Below are 18,589 nucleotides of genomic sequence, written 5' to 3'. Positions count from 1 at the left end.
CCAATTGACAAAGGAATTTGGAGGGAATGTTTTAAACATCTCGAGAACAATACGTTCAACCGACATAACTAACTATTCGAAAATGAAGCTTGATAAATTCTCTATACTTTTTGTTCAGTGAAATATTCCCAACAGTTCTCGAGATATTCGCTCTTGAATGTGTGTAATTGTTGAAATAACAGGTTTTTATCCAATGTTTTGCTCTTTCAGGGCTTATAACTCTCCAACAATGCATCATAAAAACTGATGCTTATCGTAGGTTTGTAGAGCATTGAATTCTCTTTGAAATCAAGTATTATTTCACTATTCCAAGTTTTCCTTTCATTCTTATAGCAGCTTCAATCTAGGGGGTGAAATTTTCATTGCTGCAACAATTGATCGTTTGACAATGACATTTGAAGGGGGTGTGTGTTACACAATTTTTTGACTTTGTAGCTTGATTTGGACTAGTTATAAGGTGAACATAGCAAAAGTGCGAATCTTTATCCCCTCTGTTGAAGGTGTGGAACAGCTGAGTTGACACTTGTTGCAGCAATGAAAATTTCACCCAGATTATATCTCATATAGATTTCCAGGTGCACCTGACAACAATGCTCCTTGTATTGTGAAAAACACTTAATTTACAGCTTCAACCATCATCACAAACTACATTGTCCTCACATTGATATTTCGCACAATGACATAAGTTCATGAGATTATGTTCTATGAGAATCACCCGTTAGATGCACTTCATTTCAGTATTTCCTAGTGGAGAGGCGCGCTTAAGGAAACCTCAAGGATCAAAATTTCAAACACTTCTCTTTCCTCTACGATCACAGTTTCCTAAAACCCATCTTGAATCACTTTTTCCTATCATAGAACTGCCAAAACCGTTAATATGAGAAAAATATCCACAATTTCCAGATTTTTTTCAACAATCAAATCTCACTTTACGAACAGTCTTTTTCATTAATGATTTACAACAGATGAAAGAGAAAATTCTATTGAACATTTCAAGATCAAATAATGATTTTTATAATGAGGGGTTACCGAGATACCGATTTGAATATAGAAACTGGCCATTTTTTGTGTATTGGAATATGTGATTAAGGTACACTCAACAATAGTTTTTCCATTTTTCGACCGAACTCGACTTATGATGCATGATTTTGAACCGCCTTGACGAGCCAAGAAGAATGAAGTATAGTACGATGAAATCTGATCATTGTGTCAAAAATTATTAATGTTTGAAATGTTGATCCTTGCGGTGTCCTTAAGCGCGCCTCTCCACTAGGAAATACTAAAATGAAGTGCATCTAAAGGGTGATTCTTTTAGAACATAATCTCATGAACTTATGTCATTGTGCGAAATATCAATGTGAGGACAATGTAGTTGGTGATGATGGTTGAAGCTGAAAATTAGGTGTTTTTCACAATACAAGGAGCATTGTTGTCAGGTGTACCTGGAAATCTATATGAGATAGAGCGCTCTACCTGATTTCAGATTGTAGAGCACAAAAATATGCCCAGAGGAATTTTGAACTATTCATCTAAATGGTAACAATCGGAAGTTATTGTTGATCGGAAACTAAAATTGATCAAAATTGATTTTCTCCTCAAATTTTACTCATTTTTGAAAAATCATAACCCAGTACACATTGGGGATAGAGAGTTCCAAATGATCTCATTTTATTCAGGATTTTATAATCTAAAAAAAAGGCAAGAGCAAATTTTCCTGTCCGATTACAAGATTTGGCAGAAATGGCTGAAAACTGGAAAATGAGCCGAAAATACGAGGTTTTTGGGCCACTCTGTATCTAGCACAAGGAAATTTTGCATGAAGATATTGGTTCTGGACTTCTCTTATGTACCCAAATAATATATTATAAAATCAGAACTACAATATGAATTGCAAGCACACCCCCTTTTTTATGTCTATATTGACTGGACTATAGGTACTGTTTCCGTTCTGAACTTAATGATGTTCTTCATATCAAGTCAAATGTGTTTGAGCTTTTTTGAAAGTCTTTGCAAAAATTGCAAAAGAAAAACATTCATGAATCTCCTAAGCAATGGCTATCATACTACAATAAATATTCAACTATCTTAACCAAATTATGATCAAATTTTAATAAAGTGAATCATTAACTTGTGAGTAACAATGAAGCCGTAACATGAGTCATCTTTGTGCCAGTTTTAGCTAATTGTCTCGTGTTTTTTACAGTGTTGGCTATTTAGAGATGTGTGTTGCCTTCTAGCCAAATTTTGGCATGTGTATAGAGAAACAAATACGTCTGCTAGTGTCATACTGCTGCATTGCTAACTTATTTCTAATAGCTCATCCAAATTGAAGAAATTTTTCGAGAATGATTCATTTACTAGTTGTTAACTTGGGAACATATTTCTGAGGTTGGGAACTGTTCTTGATTGATAGTGGACGTGAGTAGTCCAATTACATGTATTTATTTTTATTGTGAATATCAATAGATTGATCAAATGTTAACGATGTGAAAATGTATGGCATGGTAAAAACTCTTACCTGATATCGGAGAGTTTAAACGTGGTAGTGAGAGATAATTTTGGCAAATGACTTTTCCAAGTAAAATTCGTCAAAAATACTCCTACTCGTTAAATCATAAACTAAAGCTTGTGGAATGCTTTTAATTTCATCTTGACTTTTCCAAACTTGTCCTTCCATTCCTTGTTCAGTTGCTGCAAAGTTGTAACAATTGAATGGATTATTCGGTTTGATAAGATGAAGGTTGAGAAAATTATTAAATGAAAGTGTAATATAATGTAAATATATTATAAGAACAATAATCAACAAAAAGAATTGAATATTTGAATGCATACATTTGCATGCAATTCAATTATTTATTTTAAATGTATTACTGTATTTAGTATTTTTGGGAGCCACTAATTAAAAATGCTAAAAATGCAATGTTCCACAATATCAAATATCGTGATATTGTAAAATACTTATGATATAGACTAGATGTACAGCAAACATACAAAGAATGTTATTACGATTGAATTCTAAAATTCAATGAAATAATATGAGTCTGATGATTTTGGGTAAATAATTTGTTAGTGAACAAATAGAAAATCTACGAAGAATTAAAAAAAAATAAACGTAGGTCTAATAATTCCTTTTGTTCGTGACTTTTAAACATAAGCGAGAAAAAAGAAAAATATTAGATAAACACAAGCATACCTTTCTTCAGTTGAGTGTAGAGATATAATAATTGATATATCTATATCTCTATATAGAGATATAGTTTGAGACGAGAGCATCTCAATAGTCAATAATAAACACTTCATAGGCTCACAACATAACTTTTAACCGATATCATCTTCCACCTGTATTAGTACAACGGCCCCAACTATACGGGTGTCTTAGATGCGCTGATTATTTCAGCTCTTTGACAGGATGCATTGCCACTTATGGGGTAAATATATGAGCGAAATATGAGGCCATGCACATGCATTTTATTCTTGAAGATGTGCAAAATACATTCAGTGCGTCTATTTCGCCCGTTTAGTTATGGTCTACAAGTGGTGAAAATGCATATTAGAAGATAATGGTCTGAATTGTAGTATACCCGACCATCAGTAGCAATAATTGAGCTATATATTTTTTATAGGCTACAACCGTGAGAGTATTCATTACTGACTGTCGTATGCAATAATTTTGAATGCATTCATTCAATCGATCAGTCTAGTAGACATATCAATATTATCCAGGGGAGTGACACACGTTTTTGAAGCATGTAGTTTATTCATTGTATCTTTGATGAATAGTTCCAACTTCCAACTCATCTAAAGCTTCTTGAGCAGAGAATTTCAAAAACTTTTTCCAACATTAAACGAAATTTCATGAAACACTTCTTAATAAACAGAGAAATTACTGTTTGTAGTACGTTTAGATAGTATTTAGATGTAGTATGTTTAGATAAATAATATGGCAGTCTTAAATAAATACATAGCTTGGTGAATGAAAAATACTTGGAGTTGTTAGGAGATCTAGCTTTTATATTTACGGAGGTGATATGAACGACATTGACTAATTAATAGAACATTTTGACACGGTATATGAATATATATTTAAAATGAATTTATTTTAATACGCCACTGAAATCTAACACAATGAAATGTGAATTCGTGAAATCTGATGATGTAAAATGTAAATAAATAGTAAATGATTGGATTGAATTTGTGTTATAGGAGGAAGAGCAATTATCTTTGTTTTTGGATGAGCAACAAACTTATGAAACTGTTACTACTTTCATGATTTCACGAATCATAATGAATGAAAAAACTGATGAATCTACTGATGAAAACATTACAATGTTGAAATATGAAGTGAGATGTTTTCAAATAAAGCTGTTCCTCCTAATGCAGAGAGTTACTGACTAATATTTAGAATAGACTAGTCAGGCTCCCAAGGAGGGTGAATTAATTAGAAATAATAATGAAACAATGAATGAGATTGATTCGTGATTTGAAATATGCATGCAAGGAAACAGAGAAACACAATTAAGTTGTCAAAGTTATTTTTACTTTAGATATTATTAAATTATTCATATTTTATAAAACAATCACTATACAAGCCATAATACATATAATCATCTATTGAGATAAAATATTACAGCGGTTTGTTTGTTAAACTTCAATTTCAAACTTAATAGTTTCCTCAGGTACATGCTAAGAATACATGTTTACATTGAATACGCCAACAATAACAGTAACATAACAGACATGAATAAACATTTCTTTAATATTATTAAGTAATACAGATATTGAAAAAATATACGTTATGCATTGTTACAATTGATAATATTTCAATAGATAGCATGATGAGGTGTTTGAGTGATTATTATTATATTAATGGTGTTTTCTTACAAAAATAGCTTTATATTAATGCATCTGATTATGATCGTCAACGTCCCAATTATGGAAATGCGAATGGGAATTTTCATCAACAATATGGTACACATTTGGAAAGTTGATGCTATTTTATTTTATAATTATAAATCAGATGCAACACATTATTATTTTATCATAATATATGAAAAATCTATAGAGGCAAAAACAATATTATACTATTGTATTATAGTAGAAAATATTTTAATCGTATTTTCAAATTATTAAGAATTATAATCCAAATGTATAGGAGTATAAAAAATTGTATCAACGATTTGTTATTTATGAATAAATCCATGTTAATTGCATATTTATTCATGCATTAGATGACTATTTTGAAACATTATTAACTATCTTATTAACAAATAATGTTATCAATGTAAATGTAGTTTTTATTCAACAAAAAAAAACAAATTCTCGCAAAATATTAAATTATAGCTGTCAAAGTTAATACATCTCGAAAACAAAATTCAATTCAGAAGAAACTGAAATTCAATTCATCAGGATACTTTTGATCTATTTAGGCGATTTTGTACCTTGGTCTTATAACTTTGAAAAACCGATTAGAAAAGGAAGCATATTGAACTTTCAACTGATTTGAAATTTGATAAATTCAGTAAACTAGTTACTAGTGAAACATTGCTCAGTCACTTAGTTACTAGTGAATATTTATGAAAAACTGTTGAATACAACAAATTGGTCACTTATAGGACTAATAATATGATTTCAAAACAGAATTTTTCCCCAAAAAGAAATTCTTGCCAAAAAAATATTGCACCCGGTTTGTAAAATAGGACAATGGAATATTTTAGATTGCATTTCATATAAAAAGTGTAAAAATGAGAACCTTGTTGATCCCAACTTCAGCCTTGTAAAGAGTACATCCACAAGTTTTGATGATGAGGGAAAAGCTCGATTGATTCAATTTACAAAACTAACTATATAAACATACTACAACTAAATTTTTGGTATCGTTTCATAAAGGTTCGCTGTAAAAAGAAAAAGAGAGCTTCTCAACGAGTACAATTGCACAAAAAAATCAATGTATGTAACGAAAAAGGTAAAAAAAATGTTCTCACAAAATTCCTAAAAAATACTGTGACAAAATGTACAGTGAATGGGGAAATAACCAATATACAGTTCTTCAAAATTAATAGTAAAGTCGTTGTAATGAATTAACGAAAAATTGAATTGACACAATTTTCAGGAATAATACTAAAGTAGATTTGACAATATAAAACTGTCTAAAAAAGTGAGAAAAATAATATTACGAAGAGAAGAAAATTCGATGCTGAATAACATAACTAGAAGACTAACAGGAAACAACTTAGTAAGAGGAAATGAAAAACAATACAATTCCAAATACAGAAATAAGAAGTATACCAGTAAGCAAAAACTATCAATGATTAATTAGTAATATTGGTTCAGATGTTAACTAATTACATTTTAATGGTATTTTGAAAAAAATGATTATAAACAATACTATTCTATTTTTTACGTCATAGTAATGTAATAACAATCTTGTAATATCTTCAAACGATGGACCAAGATGTTTACAATTATCATTTCAATATAAGACACCGTAACAAATTTGTGTCATATTAAACGAAAATTCATTCAAAGAAATATTACTAAAATATATTATAATAACAATTTCACAGGATAATTTCAAATGAATTAAAAAATATATATAGTTAGACTACTCTGAGCAGTGAATTACGCGTATATCAGATTAAATTAATTTTTAATTTCAAAAATTTACAAAAATTAATGAAATTTCACAAATATATCTTGGCAATCAATATCATCTTGACAATCAATAACAAGACAGAAACTGACTTTCTCTCAGAGTCTGCAATAATCATCATCATTATTAATAAAAACGCTATGTTGAATTAATTTTATCATAATTTTGAATTAGTTATTGATCGATATATTTAATAAACAATACTTCAATCATCAATAAAGTATAATACATGATCGTCATTTGATTGTGATTCAACATTAAAATATAATAATTAGATATTACCATCAATTTAGTCGAATACAAATAATACTATTAGCAGCTTATTAGATGTCAAATAATTATTCCATATCTACATTAAATTCTTATCATGCTGTGTAACAAACGTCTTGCCTAATCATAAAATAACACATTTTTGGGTAGAGCCCACAGACAATAGAGAGAGCATTGAATCATTCTTAAGGCTGTCTACGAAAACGGCAATAAATTGGAATCGGCTATGGTGGGCAGCCTTCTATTCACATATCACAACAATTTAATGGTGATTTAATGTTTGAAAAAATTATTTTATGAGAATTTTTTGAGATTTATTGATTTTCTAATCACTGTCCACAAAAACAATTTAGACTGATATGAAAAATTGAATTTATAATTTTAGACCAGAGACATGTTTTATAGGAATTTGAAAATGTTATAATATTGAGCCAAGGATCACACTAAGCGCTCTCTAAATGTGAAGCAAACGATGAGCCACATAATCGACTCAATAGTCTAATACATTGACTCATTTTCTGTTTTATAAAGCAAAGGAGTACCGTACTGTGATTTAGGAAAAGTAGATAACTTACACACTATGGCTCGTTTACAGAAAAGCATGTTAAATAAAAATGATTAAATGCCACGAGTACCAATCAGAGATGTCTTTTTTTAAAGGTTTCTTTTAAAAACAGGCTTCTGCAATATTGATTCTCGTGGCATTTAATCACGGTTAAAATTCAACATGCTTTTGTGCAACTGAACCTAAGTGCATGTGTGGTTTGCACACTATCAATTTAAACGGATTCTCAGTTGAAACTGGATCAAGTCCATATTATGTCTCGCTTGTTATAACGTGTTCCATTTTCAGATTAAACCACCAACTGATTTAATTCAGTTAAATCTCTCACTGCGCAAGCGGCTCTAAATGTGCAATGTAATAAATTTCTTTACCAGAAGAAAATAAATGTTTATACAGGCCTCAAACATTCTATTGATAATGTTGCCTCAATATTTGGTTCAACTACAAACATTCATTGATGAGGCTAGGATGACCTTGAAATTGGTTTACTCTGAACAGCCTATTCGTTCCTCTCTCGGTTGATCCTGTGGTGATGTGGTGATGAGTTTAGACAGGCGGCAGGGCCCAGAGTGTGGCCGTCCTGTCTGCGCTGGTGCTCAGGAAGGAAAAGTCGACCGGATGCCAGCGGCCCGAGATCACCTTGTCCTGGTGTTGGGCTACCACCACGCTTGGTAGCGGTGTTGTCAGATCTCCTGCAAAATAACAATAAATCTCATAAAATATACATTTAAAAGGGGACAATTTTGGGCGTAAGCCTGTTTTGCCTTTACATAAAAGTATAATCATTTTACATTATTAAATAAATCAATAAATCCACATAATTCAGTTTTACATCTAATAACTGCGAAGAGCCATGTACGTTTTTCATAAAATAAATTGAAATTGCTTGTTCTTCAAATTTCTCTGTTCTATATTTTCTAGTAACGTATTTCTTCAGGGCTTACTTGATTTATTAGTTGAAAAATAATACAATTTTTTTGAACTTTTAATATAAAATACAAAAACAACTAGTTTCGGATGTTCAATCCATTTTTAAGTTTTTAAAAATGAACCACTTTTCTGAACTACTTCTTGGTGTAGATATTACCACAGACACAGACTGTTTGAATAAGGGGAAAGACACAGTGTCTTTTAAGATTTTCTATTTTCTGAAATGTTTGGTTGTAGTTGTGAATGAAGTATTGTAAGTATTTATTTTCATGTAAGTATTGTAATTGATTTAGATGTCTTTTCTGTATAGGGCTTTTCTTGTAATATAAATAGAAAGAAAATTAAAATTAAAAGTTGTGTTAAAATAATACAAAAAGGGTACTGATTTTTATTTTTCTTTCTATTTTATTGAAATGATGAATAAAAACCGAAAATTGAATATATGTATAGGCTATCGATTGAATCAATACAATAGATGGAAAATTCACTAGTACCTAATCTATTTATTTCCAAAATCATTCCTTTCGAACTTGATGATATTATTATGCTTAGTGATCTATTTTATTGAGTTAATATGTTGTGGAGGTTTCATTTTTATGTATATGTATAACAACAGTAGAGTGTCAACAAACTGTTCAAACTCCGCTTTTTGGATTATGTGAAATCTGGCAGCACTGTCACTCCATAATGCTGTAAATTAAGGTTGACCACTAACGGTTGAACATGCATGACGTCATACATAGTTCTATCCTCACAGGCGAAGGCATCGAGCAAAATGTTTATAAAGTTAGGTTTAGCGAAGAAAAAAACAATAAATCGGAAATACAAAAACCTAACCTCAATAAATTTCGCTAGAAGCCTTATCCTGTGATGACATAATAATGTATGACGTCATGAATTTTGATCGTGTATGCTTCACTATTAGTGGCTAGCCTACGGTTTGCACACACTACAGAGATTATGTATTTATAATAGAATTATCAAGTATCCCTGATGTAGAATATATTTGAGTTACCTTGTAGATCAGTGAGCACAAGTCGATTGTCGTAGCCAGCGGTGAGCAGGTAGTATGCGCTGGGTGAGAAGCGGATGGAGCGGACGTCGGCCGTATGCGGCTTGAACGTCTGCAGAGTGCGGCCGCCTCGCACATCGAACAGCACACAGCTGGCGTCCTCGTGGCCTGACACCAGCAGACGGCCGGATGGCTCCACGCACACTGCTGCCACTGGCGAGCCCTGCCATTAATATAACCATAAATACACTGATATTCTTGAAATAATAAGACAGGTTGATGTTGCCAATAATTGACAACTATATTTGTTCAAAATCAATGGAGAAATACCACAGCATCTCCTCACATACAATCAAATCACTCACATTCACTTCACGCTATCAGCATAATTTTATAGTTCATTTATCCAATTTAATTTTTCATGTTTTTTTTATTATTGTAAAGTGTTGGGAACCAATAAAGGCTCTATTATGGTTCACAGTATGGTATTGTGGCATGGGGTGCAGCCTTTCCTACAACTGTTGAATCACTTAATAGGGCGCATAGAATAGTTCTAAGAATACTGTTGAAAAAGGATCCATATTATTCATCAAAGGAACTATTTGTCACAGCAAGGGTTTTTAGCATAAAAAAGCTGTACATCAAGGGGTCGATTCTATTCATGTGTAGAAAGGATAGTTTTACAATGTTGCCTCATGCACATCAAACTAGAAGGATGGTGTCAGCAATGGTAGAGGAGACAAGAAGGGAAACCACTACAGAGCAGCGACATTTCTATTACTTTTTGTGTAGTTGAGAAGTTGATATTGTGGTAATTATTCATATTGAATGAAAAAGACTAAGAAATTGTCAAAAACCACAGATTTATTGATATTTAGAAAGACCGGTTTCGGTTATTACACCATTGTCAATCTCTGATAAACTCATAACATATGTTTAAACTCATAATGGTCAAACTATGATCAGTCATATGGTCAAACTCATAGAGATTGACAATGGTGTAATAACCGAAAACGGTCTTTCTAAGTATCAATAAATCTGAGGTTTTAGACAATTTCTTAGTCTTTTTCATTCAACATTTCTACTATCTGGCCCCAAGATTATTAAATAAATTGCCGCCAGAATTAAGAGAAAAAATCTGGTGTGGTACACTCACACAACTTTCCTTGCTCATATTTGAAACTACGATCAGACTTTTGTATATGTGTATATATAATTGTTTTCAGAGTACTTTTTCCTTTGTGTAAATTATTGTGAAATGATTTTTTTTTAGTCGTCATTTTTTTAAAGTCGTCAAAACAGCTGTTCTACAGATGAAATATCTCGACTATGTGTTCTTTTTATGAACTGCGCTACCTACCTACCTCATACACAAGAAGGAGGTTACTAAGTCCATTTCTCAAGGATGGGGTGGACCCCCATTAGTTTCCCAGTAAGGAGACTCATGCCAGTTGATAGAGCTGATGAATAACTATACAGAGTATGAATTTGAAAAAAAAATCGGTCAAGTCATTTTGAGAAAATCGTGAAAAACATGTTTTTTTAGTAATTATCCGCCATTTTTCTCAATAATATTACGGAGCTCCTGCAATTTTCCCAGGAATGAGACTCATGTCAGTTGATAGGGCTTATAAATAGCTATCCATGGTATGAATTTGAAGAAAATCGTTAGAGCCGTTTTCGAGAAAACCGTGCATAGCATGGTTCTTTAGTCATTATCCGCCATTTTTCACAAGAATATTACGCAGCTCCTGCAATTTTCCCAGAAATGAGACTCATGTCAGTTGATAGGGCTTATAAATAGCTATCCATAGTATAGATTTGAAGAAAATCGTTAGAGCCGTTTTCGAGAAAACCGTGAAAAACATGGTTTTTTAGTAATTATCCGCCATTTTTTCCGCCATTGCGAATTCAATTTTATTGAATTTCTTAAGCCTTGTACACACGTCCGTACAGATTCGCGCGAACAATCGTATGTACATATGCCTCAACATTCACTGTACGTCCTTGTGGACGCGATCCACGTATGCCTCGGCATTCAAAAAGCTATCTGATTTGCAGACGACACGAAGACATGGTAGATGTAGATTTTCCACAACATGACAACAATGGCGTCATTCCATCATTGAAGATAGTTATCACAATTAGGCAATTCATTTGTTGGTTTCCAATATCTATTCTGAATCTCAAAAAATCGGTTGATTAGGAATGGAGTTATCGTGTTCACAGACATACACACACACACACACACACACACACACACACCCAAAAATCATGTTTTTGGACTCAGGGGACCTTGAAACGTATAGAAATCTTGAAATTAGGTTACCTTAATTTTTTTTGGAAATCAATACTTTCCTTACCTATGGTAATAGGGCAAGGAAAGTAAAAATCAATCAGAAATGCTTCTAGTTACAGCTGCAAAGTTCCTTTTCTCTACTGATATTAACTCAGAATTGGCATTGCTTTTGAATGCAGTTTAGTATTGATCCTGATTAAGGATCAATATTATATATGAGTAGATCTTATATTATAATATATAAGTACCATAGAGACATATGTTATGAGAAGTGATTATTATTCTCCTATTCATGTTAATAATTATGTATAGTAGAAATCATTTTGTTTTTAAATGTGTGAGTGCATTGAGTAGGCCTACATCGGTAATGTTTCCAGAACTATGACAAAAAAAGGAAGCAATCAGTTTTTGTTTATTTAATCTATTTCTATTATTATTGGCTAAGAATTTGAGATTATATTCCTTTCAATTGTTTTATGTGTTAGTATTATTGTATGTGAATATGTTTGAATAGCTTATGCTTGTAAACTACAGCAATAGAAAGTCAACTTTTTCTTTCTTGTATTGTACCTATTGTTGTATTGTTGTATTGTTGTATTATTGTACTCCTCCTCTAAGCACAGACTTGCTCCATATTAGAGGGAGTTTCAGGGAATATATTGTAAATGTACTTTCTGGAAATAAAATGAATTTGAATTTGAATATTATAGTTCATTTACATGTTTTTGTTTTACAATTTGTGTTTTTTTATTTCTACCTGTTCTGTATTGTGTTTTTGAACAGTTAGAATGAAAATACTCTATCCTTTCTAACTACTTATTTGTGATTATGATAGTTTTACGAATTGTTTCACATGTTCTGACTTGCATATTCGAGTAAATGGAATGAAAAATATTCAATTAAATAATTGTATGTGATTATTTTACAACAATGGTGGCTGTTTTTCATGATAGATGAATCCTCAACTTGAATTATATTTGCAATTCATGAACCTGAGTAAAATGAGTAAAACAACCTGAAAATGAGTAAGCAACGATCAATGAAGCTCTTTCAAGTCCTATCAATATTGCAACAAATCCAAATTTCAGTATGTGTTTGTGAGTAAACTATAATTTAATTCATGTTTGAATTGACAAATTATTCATATTTCCATCAACAATGAAATATTTCAATTGAACAACGTCAGTTGTTTCAGGAATGTGAGACTGGAGCAGTGAATAGTTTGTAGAATGATGCAGTACATTAAATTAATGTGAATATTAGTGAAATGTGGTGCTGACCCTTGTGGCGGGGGATGTGAGCGGTGTGACGACGTTGATGCAGCCCCTCGCCCGCAGGTCCCAGAAGCGAATCGTCCGATCCTGCGATCCACTCACGAACATGGCGCCTCCCCAGTTATACAGCGTTAATACATGCCCTGCAACGCAACAACCACACACCAATCAATAAAATGCCAATTGGAAAACTGAAAGTTATAGCACAGATCTTACCTAAACAGTCCTAACCACAGACTAAAATGCTTAGTTATTCTATGGTTATAAATTCATTGAAATAGAGAACTAATACAAAATTTCTCAATCAGCAGATACTTGAACATCTTAATAAATTCAATGATAACGTTGAATTATTTAACCTTCTGCAAATAAGAACATGATATAGTGTTTCAAAAAGAATGACCTAATTTTAAACAGTTATATTCATTAAAAAAAATGGTGCTCACAAACCAATTTTACATCAAATTACTCACAGAAGCATCAAGTTTATGATGGTTTATTATAAGTGTTCCATGTGCCCTCCTTCTGAGGCTCGGACGACATCTAGACGGTAGAAACCGTCACTGATTCATTCCAGACTGTTCGCAAGATGTCTTCTCGGACTGTAGCTACTGAATCAGTTACCCTGGTTCTTAGTTCCTAAATATCAAGTGCTAAGGGAGGATCATAAACACGATCCTTAACGTATCCCACAGGAGAAAATCATACGGTGTTATGTCAGGTGACCGTGGAGGCCAGGAATGCATAGCCAAGTCTTGCGGTCCTGTGCGCCGAATCCAACGTTGAGGCAAGTTGGTGTTGAGGAAAGGATGTACATCCTTGTGTCATCCAAAAGGAGGGCACATATAACACTTATAATACATCATCATAAACTTGATACATCTGTGAGTAATTTGATATAAAATTGGTTTGTGAGCACCATTTTTTCAAATAAATATACCTTTTTAAAATTTGGTCATTCTTTTTGAAACACTCTATATATAATGTTCTTATTTGCAGAAGGTTAAATAATTCAACGTCATCATTGAATTTATTAAGATGTTCAAGTAAAACAAGTATCTGCTGATTGAGAAATATAAATGGTTGTGTGCACGATTTTTTAAAATAAATATAACTGTTTGAAATTGGGTTATTCTTTTTGAAACACCCGGTATATGAGAAGAATCTTGAGGATTGGATTCATTCAATTGCCAGTGGATACATAGCAATTGGTTGAACAAAAATAGTCTAAAGAACTATACAACTACGAATCTTGAGCAAATATTAATATCAATCACTGAGGGTTTGATTCAAACAATAATTATGAATCAAATCATGTGCCAACCTAGATCAATATGAATCAACTTCAGTGTCATGATTCAATAATTTACTCGAGACGATTTTGAGAAAATTAGTCAAGACTAAGCACATTATCATCACCAGGCAATATTTTAGTCTGGACTCCGCATAACGTATCATACAAGTGAGAGTGAGGTTTACAACGTGAATGCTTAGAGAAAAGATAGCATAAGAAGATATCCCATGGTCGTCCATGTTCCAAATTCCAACCCAATTTTTTGTTAACTCAAGCCGATTACTGTTGAATACTGTCTATTATTACTGTTTTGGACGGGTGAGAGTGGATACCATAAGATATCTTCTTATGCTATCTTTTCTCTATAGAAAATAATACGATAAGTTGGGTACGCGACTAGGTGCCACCCCGACTACTTGACACCCCTTTTAAAACCGGTTTTTAGGGGACAAGTTGACGTGAGCCATACCCGTCTAGTTGTCTCCTTTCTGATGAGGTGACAACTAGTCGGGGGGACACCCTGTCGTAAGGGTGCGAGGTGTCAAGTTGTCGTTTACGGTCGGGACTAGTTGACACCTCCGGTCCAGTAGGTGTCAAGTAGTCGGGGGGACAACTTGACGGCAGTGGCATATTTTTACGAGGGTACAAGTAGTCGCCTACGGTCACGACAACCTATCCCCTCGACTCCACTCCACAAGAAATCACCATTCCGGCTGGCTCTTTATGGTTATGCAACCATGGTGCAATCAAGAATAAGTATAGAAACAGACTGGATGTTGAAAGAGCCTCAAAATATTTGTCTAGCATTAGTGACAAGTTATTTGTAATCTTGAGTAATCAATAAACTTTAAAACGGTTTCATTTTTATATGAAAAATCTTTAAACGCTACTCTTCTTAATAATCATACTCATAAAATTTGTTTGAACAGTGTCTGTGAGTGTAGAAGACACAGACACAACTTGAAGATTCTAATTGGCCTTCTTATGGTCTGATTGCAATCTGAGCGCAAGTGTGTATAAATAATTATTTATCCTCATATTAATTACCAGACTCCATGTAATACCTCAGTTGATAACCAGACTGATAGCTTCATCTGCCATATCATTTGCCATCTCTGCCATATGTGGCCATCTTCATATGCCATCACTGATGAATGAAACTTTGACTGTCCCTGCATTAGGCTCAATTTACTCGTAAACGGTGCGTCTGACGGGAAAATATATCTTCTTATGCTATCTTTCGTCTACAGACAATATGATAAGTTGCACCTCTATACCACGGGATATCTTCTTATGGATTCTCTATTGAAAATATAATAAGTTGCGCCACTATATCATGGGATATCTTCTTATTCTCTTTTTTCTCTATAAACAATATGATGTAAGTAGAGTGACTAACCGGAATGTCCAGAGAGGGCCTGGTAGGGTTGGCCGGTGGCACAGTCGGTAACATAGATCTTGCAGTCGCCAGCGCCGCCACTGATGAGCAGACTCGACTTGTTGGAGGTGTCCTCGAGGAAGCAGACGTCGCGCACTGTGCCGTCGTGCATGGTGAGCTCCGTCTCAGCGCCCTCCAGCGTCGCCGTCTCCGCGTTGAACCGCATCAGCTTGACTGTCTTGTCGTTGCTGCCAGTCGCCATCAGGTCGCCGACCGGCGTCCATGCCATGCAATAGATCGAGCCCTTGTGGTGTCGCGTGCGCTTCGACAGCACCGTCGGCTGCACTGTTGTGTGCTCCTCTCTGCACAAAACACATACAGACAAACTAGACAATCGCAATAACAATTTCACAATTGAAAAGAACTGATTTGTGCTCCTCAAAGTCAAAAGTCCAAAATCGAGTATGGAATGAACAGATAGTGCACGTGCTATTTACGGGCTCGAAATTTGTATTTGAATTCTATATTCTGTGAATTACTATAATTGTGATTGCAGCGTTTGCTATCAAAGAGTCCTCTCTGAAAAACCGAACGAATAAGAGGATATTGTTTTGTCTTTTTGTGTAGTTGAGAAGTTGATATTGTGGTAATTATTCATATTAAATGAGAAAGACTGAGAAATTGTCAAAAAAAACACAGATTTATTGATACTTAGAAACAAGTGTATCTTGTTTCAAGTGATACTTTGAAACAAGTGATACTTTCCAAGTATCAATAGATCTGTGGTTTTTTGACAATTTCTTAGTCTTTTTCATTTAATATTGTTTTGTGTTTTGGATTCATAGTTCACTTAACAGAAATAAAATGGTTCAAATGACTTCTCTTTTAGACGAGATTCTTCAGGAATTGATTTCATTTCATTCAGAGAAATTGGTGTTAGACAGCACCTTTGGTTGCTCAGTGGGATGAACTCAGAGGAAAAATTGACAATAGGACGTAGTTTTGCGTTTTGGATTGATGCATCACACTTCAGAAGTAAGTTGTTTGAACCACTTGCATTGAATGTTCAAGATATTAGAATTCAATTGGATTAGTATTCAACAGCATTAAATATTGTTATAATGAATAGAGCAGCGATCATTAATAGTTCTTTTTAGTTGTATATTAATCAAATCATACCAATTAAAAAATGTAAAGCATGAATTATTTTTTTCATGAACTCATTAGTGGAGTAACAGTATATTCCAAATCAAAAACGGAAATGTCATGATATGAGTATGATTGCAGAAATGAATGTAAGAGTTGATTTATTCTATTATTATTGAAATAGTTAGAGTTAGAATAGTTATTACATTTTAAAGATTCAGCTCGACTGTAGACTTTCAAGTGATTCAGTTTCATTGAATAACATTTGCTACATATTCAAATAGCAATTGGAAAGAGAATTCTGCCAGTGAAAGCGATTTTGTTGAATATTAGCTATTTCAATATTCTAATCAACTGTCACTTATGAAAGTCAGTGAACACACTCTACTTTCGAATGTTCAATGTGATTAAGACTTCACTGATTTCTACTCTACAACAAAGATGATAAATGTATTCAAAAGCCCTATTTTGAAGCACAACTATTTTTTGTGCTTTACAAATAGAAGTCCTAGATTAATTAGTTGATTTTGGCAGGAGAATGTAAGAGAAATAAGAAGCATGAATTAATGAATGCTCTCTTCAATTTCATCTGCGTTATTCATCTATAGCAATAGCTCAACTGAACATGTTTCCCTCTAAACCGTTTTGTAATGAATGCAATAAAAGTAATAAAATGGAGCTATCCGCTTTGAGAAGGCTGGTGGGAATGTAAATTATGTTCAAACAATTCTATAGTGAGAGTTACTGTTATTAAGAAGCTATAGCATTAGAAGAAGTTACTAGGAAGTTGAGCTATCAAGAAGTTATACTATTATAGTATCTGCGTTATTCAACTTTGGCGATTGCTTAACTCTATACTGTATATGCTTCCCCCTACTCTATTTTCTAATGAATGTAACAAAATAAAGCTACCGTATCCAGGATTCTTCTTTGAGAATACTGGTGGGAATGTAAATAATTTTCAAACGAATCTATAGTGAGAGAGAATGAGAAGCATTGAAGATTGAAGTTATTTATAGGCTCACAGTTTGAAGTATATCACACTATTATATTTTATTTTATATTAAGCCATTATATTTTATTTTAGGAGATAGAAGTATATCACTTGGCCTGCAGAAACCTGAGGTGAAAATTCAAATTATTTTAAAAGAAAAGTAGGCTATAGTGAAATTCACTCCAAACTGGCATCATTGATTAAATGGGAAGCAATGATGTTATTTATAGGCAATGCTAAAAGCTTGAAATGAATCACAGCCAAAATAATTTAGTAGGTTGATCTGAATAAGCTTGCACTTGCACTTGCACATGCACTTGCACTTGCACATGCACTTGCACTTGCACTTGCACTTGCACTTGCACTTACCTGAGGTCGGTAAGTTTAGGGTAAGCGCAAATGCGCAGTGTTTTTGAGTTGGATCCAACTGCATAGTAGGGTCCAGTCGGGTGGAACTCGGCGCAACGCACCGCCTGTACATCCTCCAGACTGGTGACCGCCAGGAACCTGGGTCGACCGGCTCCACCCCCCACGCTCCCATTCAGCCCCCCTCCCACTGGACCCCCGCCGCCAACCTAAAAGTAACACACAAAATATTGCATTTCAGTTGACAATCATTATAAATAAGGGGAATTGATTGAGAAAATTCGCAATAAGTTAGTAGCACAAAAGTTGAATAGAGCTCAAATTCAGTTGAGAAACAATACTGGTAAATTGAATTGATTGACTTAATTTGCAATAAGTAAGTAGCACAAAAATTTAATGAAGCTAAAATATT

At 33.4% G+C, this 18,589-nt stretch overlaps 1 protein-coding gene across 7 annotated transcripts in view; it reads right to left on the bottom strand.

Annotated features, from left to right (window-relative positions):
• Positions 1 to 4,515: 4,515 nt before the first annotated feature.
• The window catches only part of LOC111043535 (WD repeat-containing protein 47), a 248,489-nt gene continuing 234,415 nt past the window's right edge, over positions 4,516 to 18,589 (bottom strand). For all 7 annotated transcript variants that reach the window (XM_039430732.1, XM_039430733.1, XM_039430736.1 and 4 more), the window contains 5 exons: positions 18,181 to 18,386; positions 15,693 to 16,033; positions 13,006 to 13,142; positions 9,430 to 9,649; positions 4,516 to 8,176 (listed from right to left, as the gene is read on the bottom strand). In XM_039430732.1, the coding sequence (XP_039286666.1) occupies positions 8,031 to 8,176; positions 9,430 to 9,649; positions 13,006 to 13,142; positions 15,693 to 16,033; positions 18,181 to 18,386 (1,050 nt within the window). In that variant the 3' untranslated portion in view covers positions 4,516 to 8,030. The remainder of the gene's footprint in view (positions 8,177 to 9,429; positions 9,650 to 13,005; positions 13,143 to 15,692; positions 16,034 to 18,180; positions 18,387 to 18,589) is intronic.

The sequence above is a fragment of the Nilaparvata lugens genome, chromosome 6, assembly GCF_014356525.2.
Source record: "Nilaparvata lugens isolate BPH chromosome 6, ASM1435652v1, whole genome shotgun sequence".
NCBI lineage: Eukaryota > Metazoa > Arthropoda > Insecta > Hemiptera > Delphacidae > Nilaparvata > Nilaparvata lugens.
The sequence above is the reverse complement of the archived record's forward strand: the minus strand, read 5'-3'. Positions and strand labels throughout refer to the sequence as shown.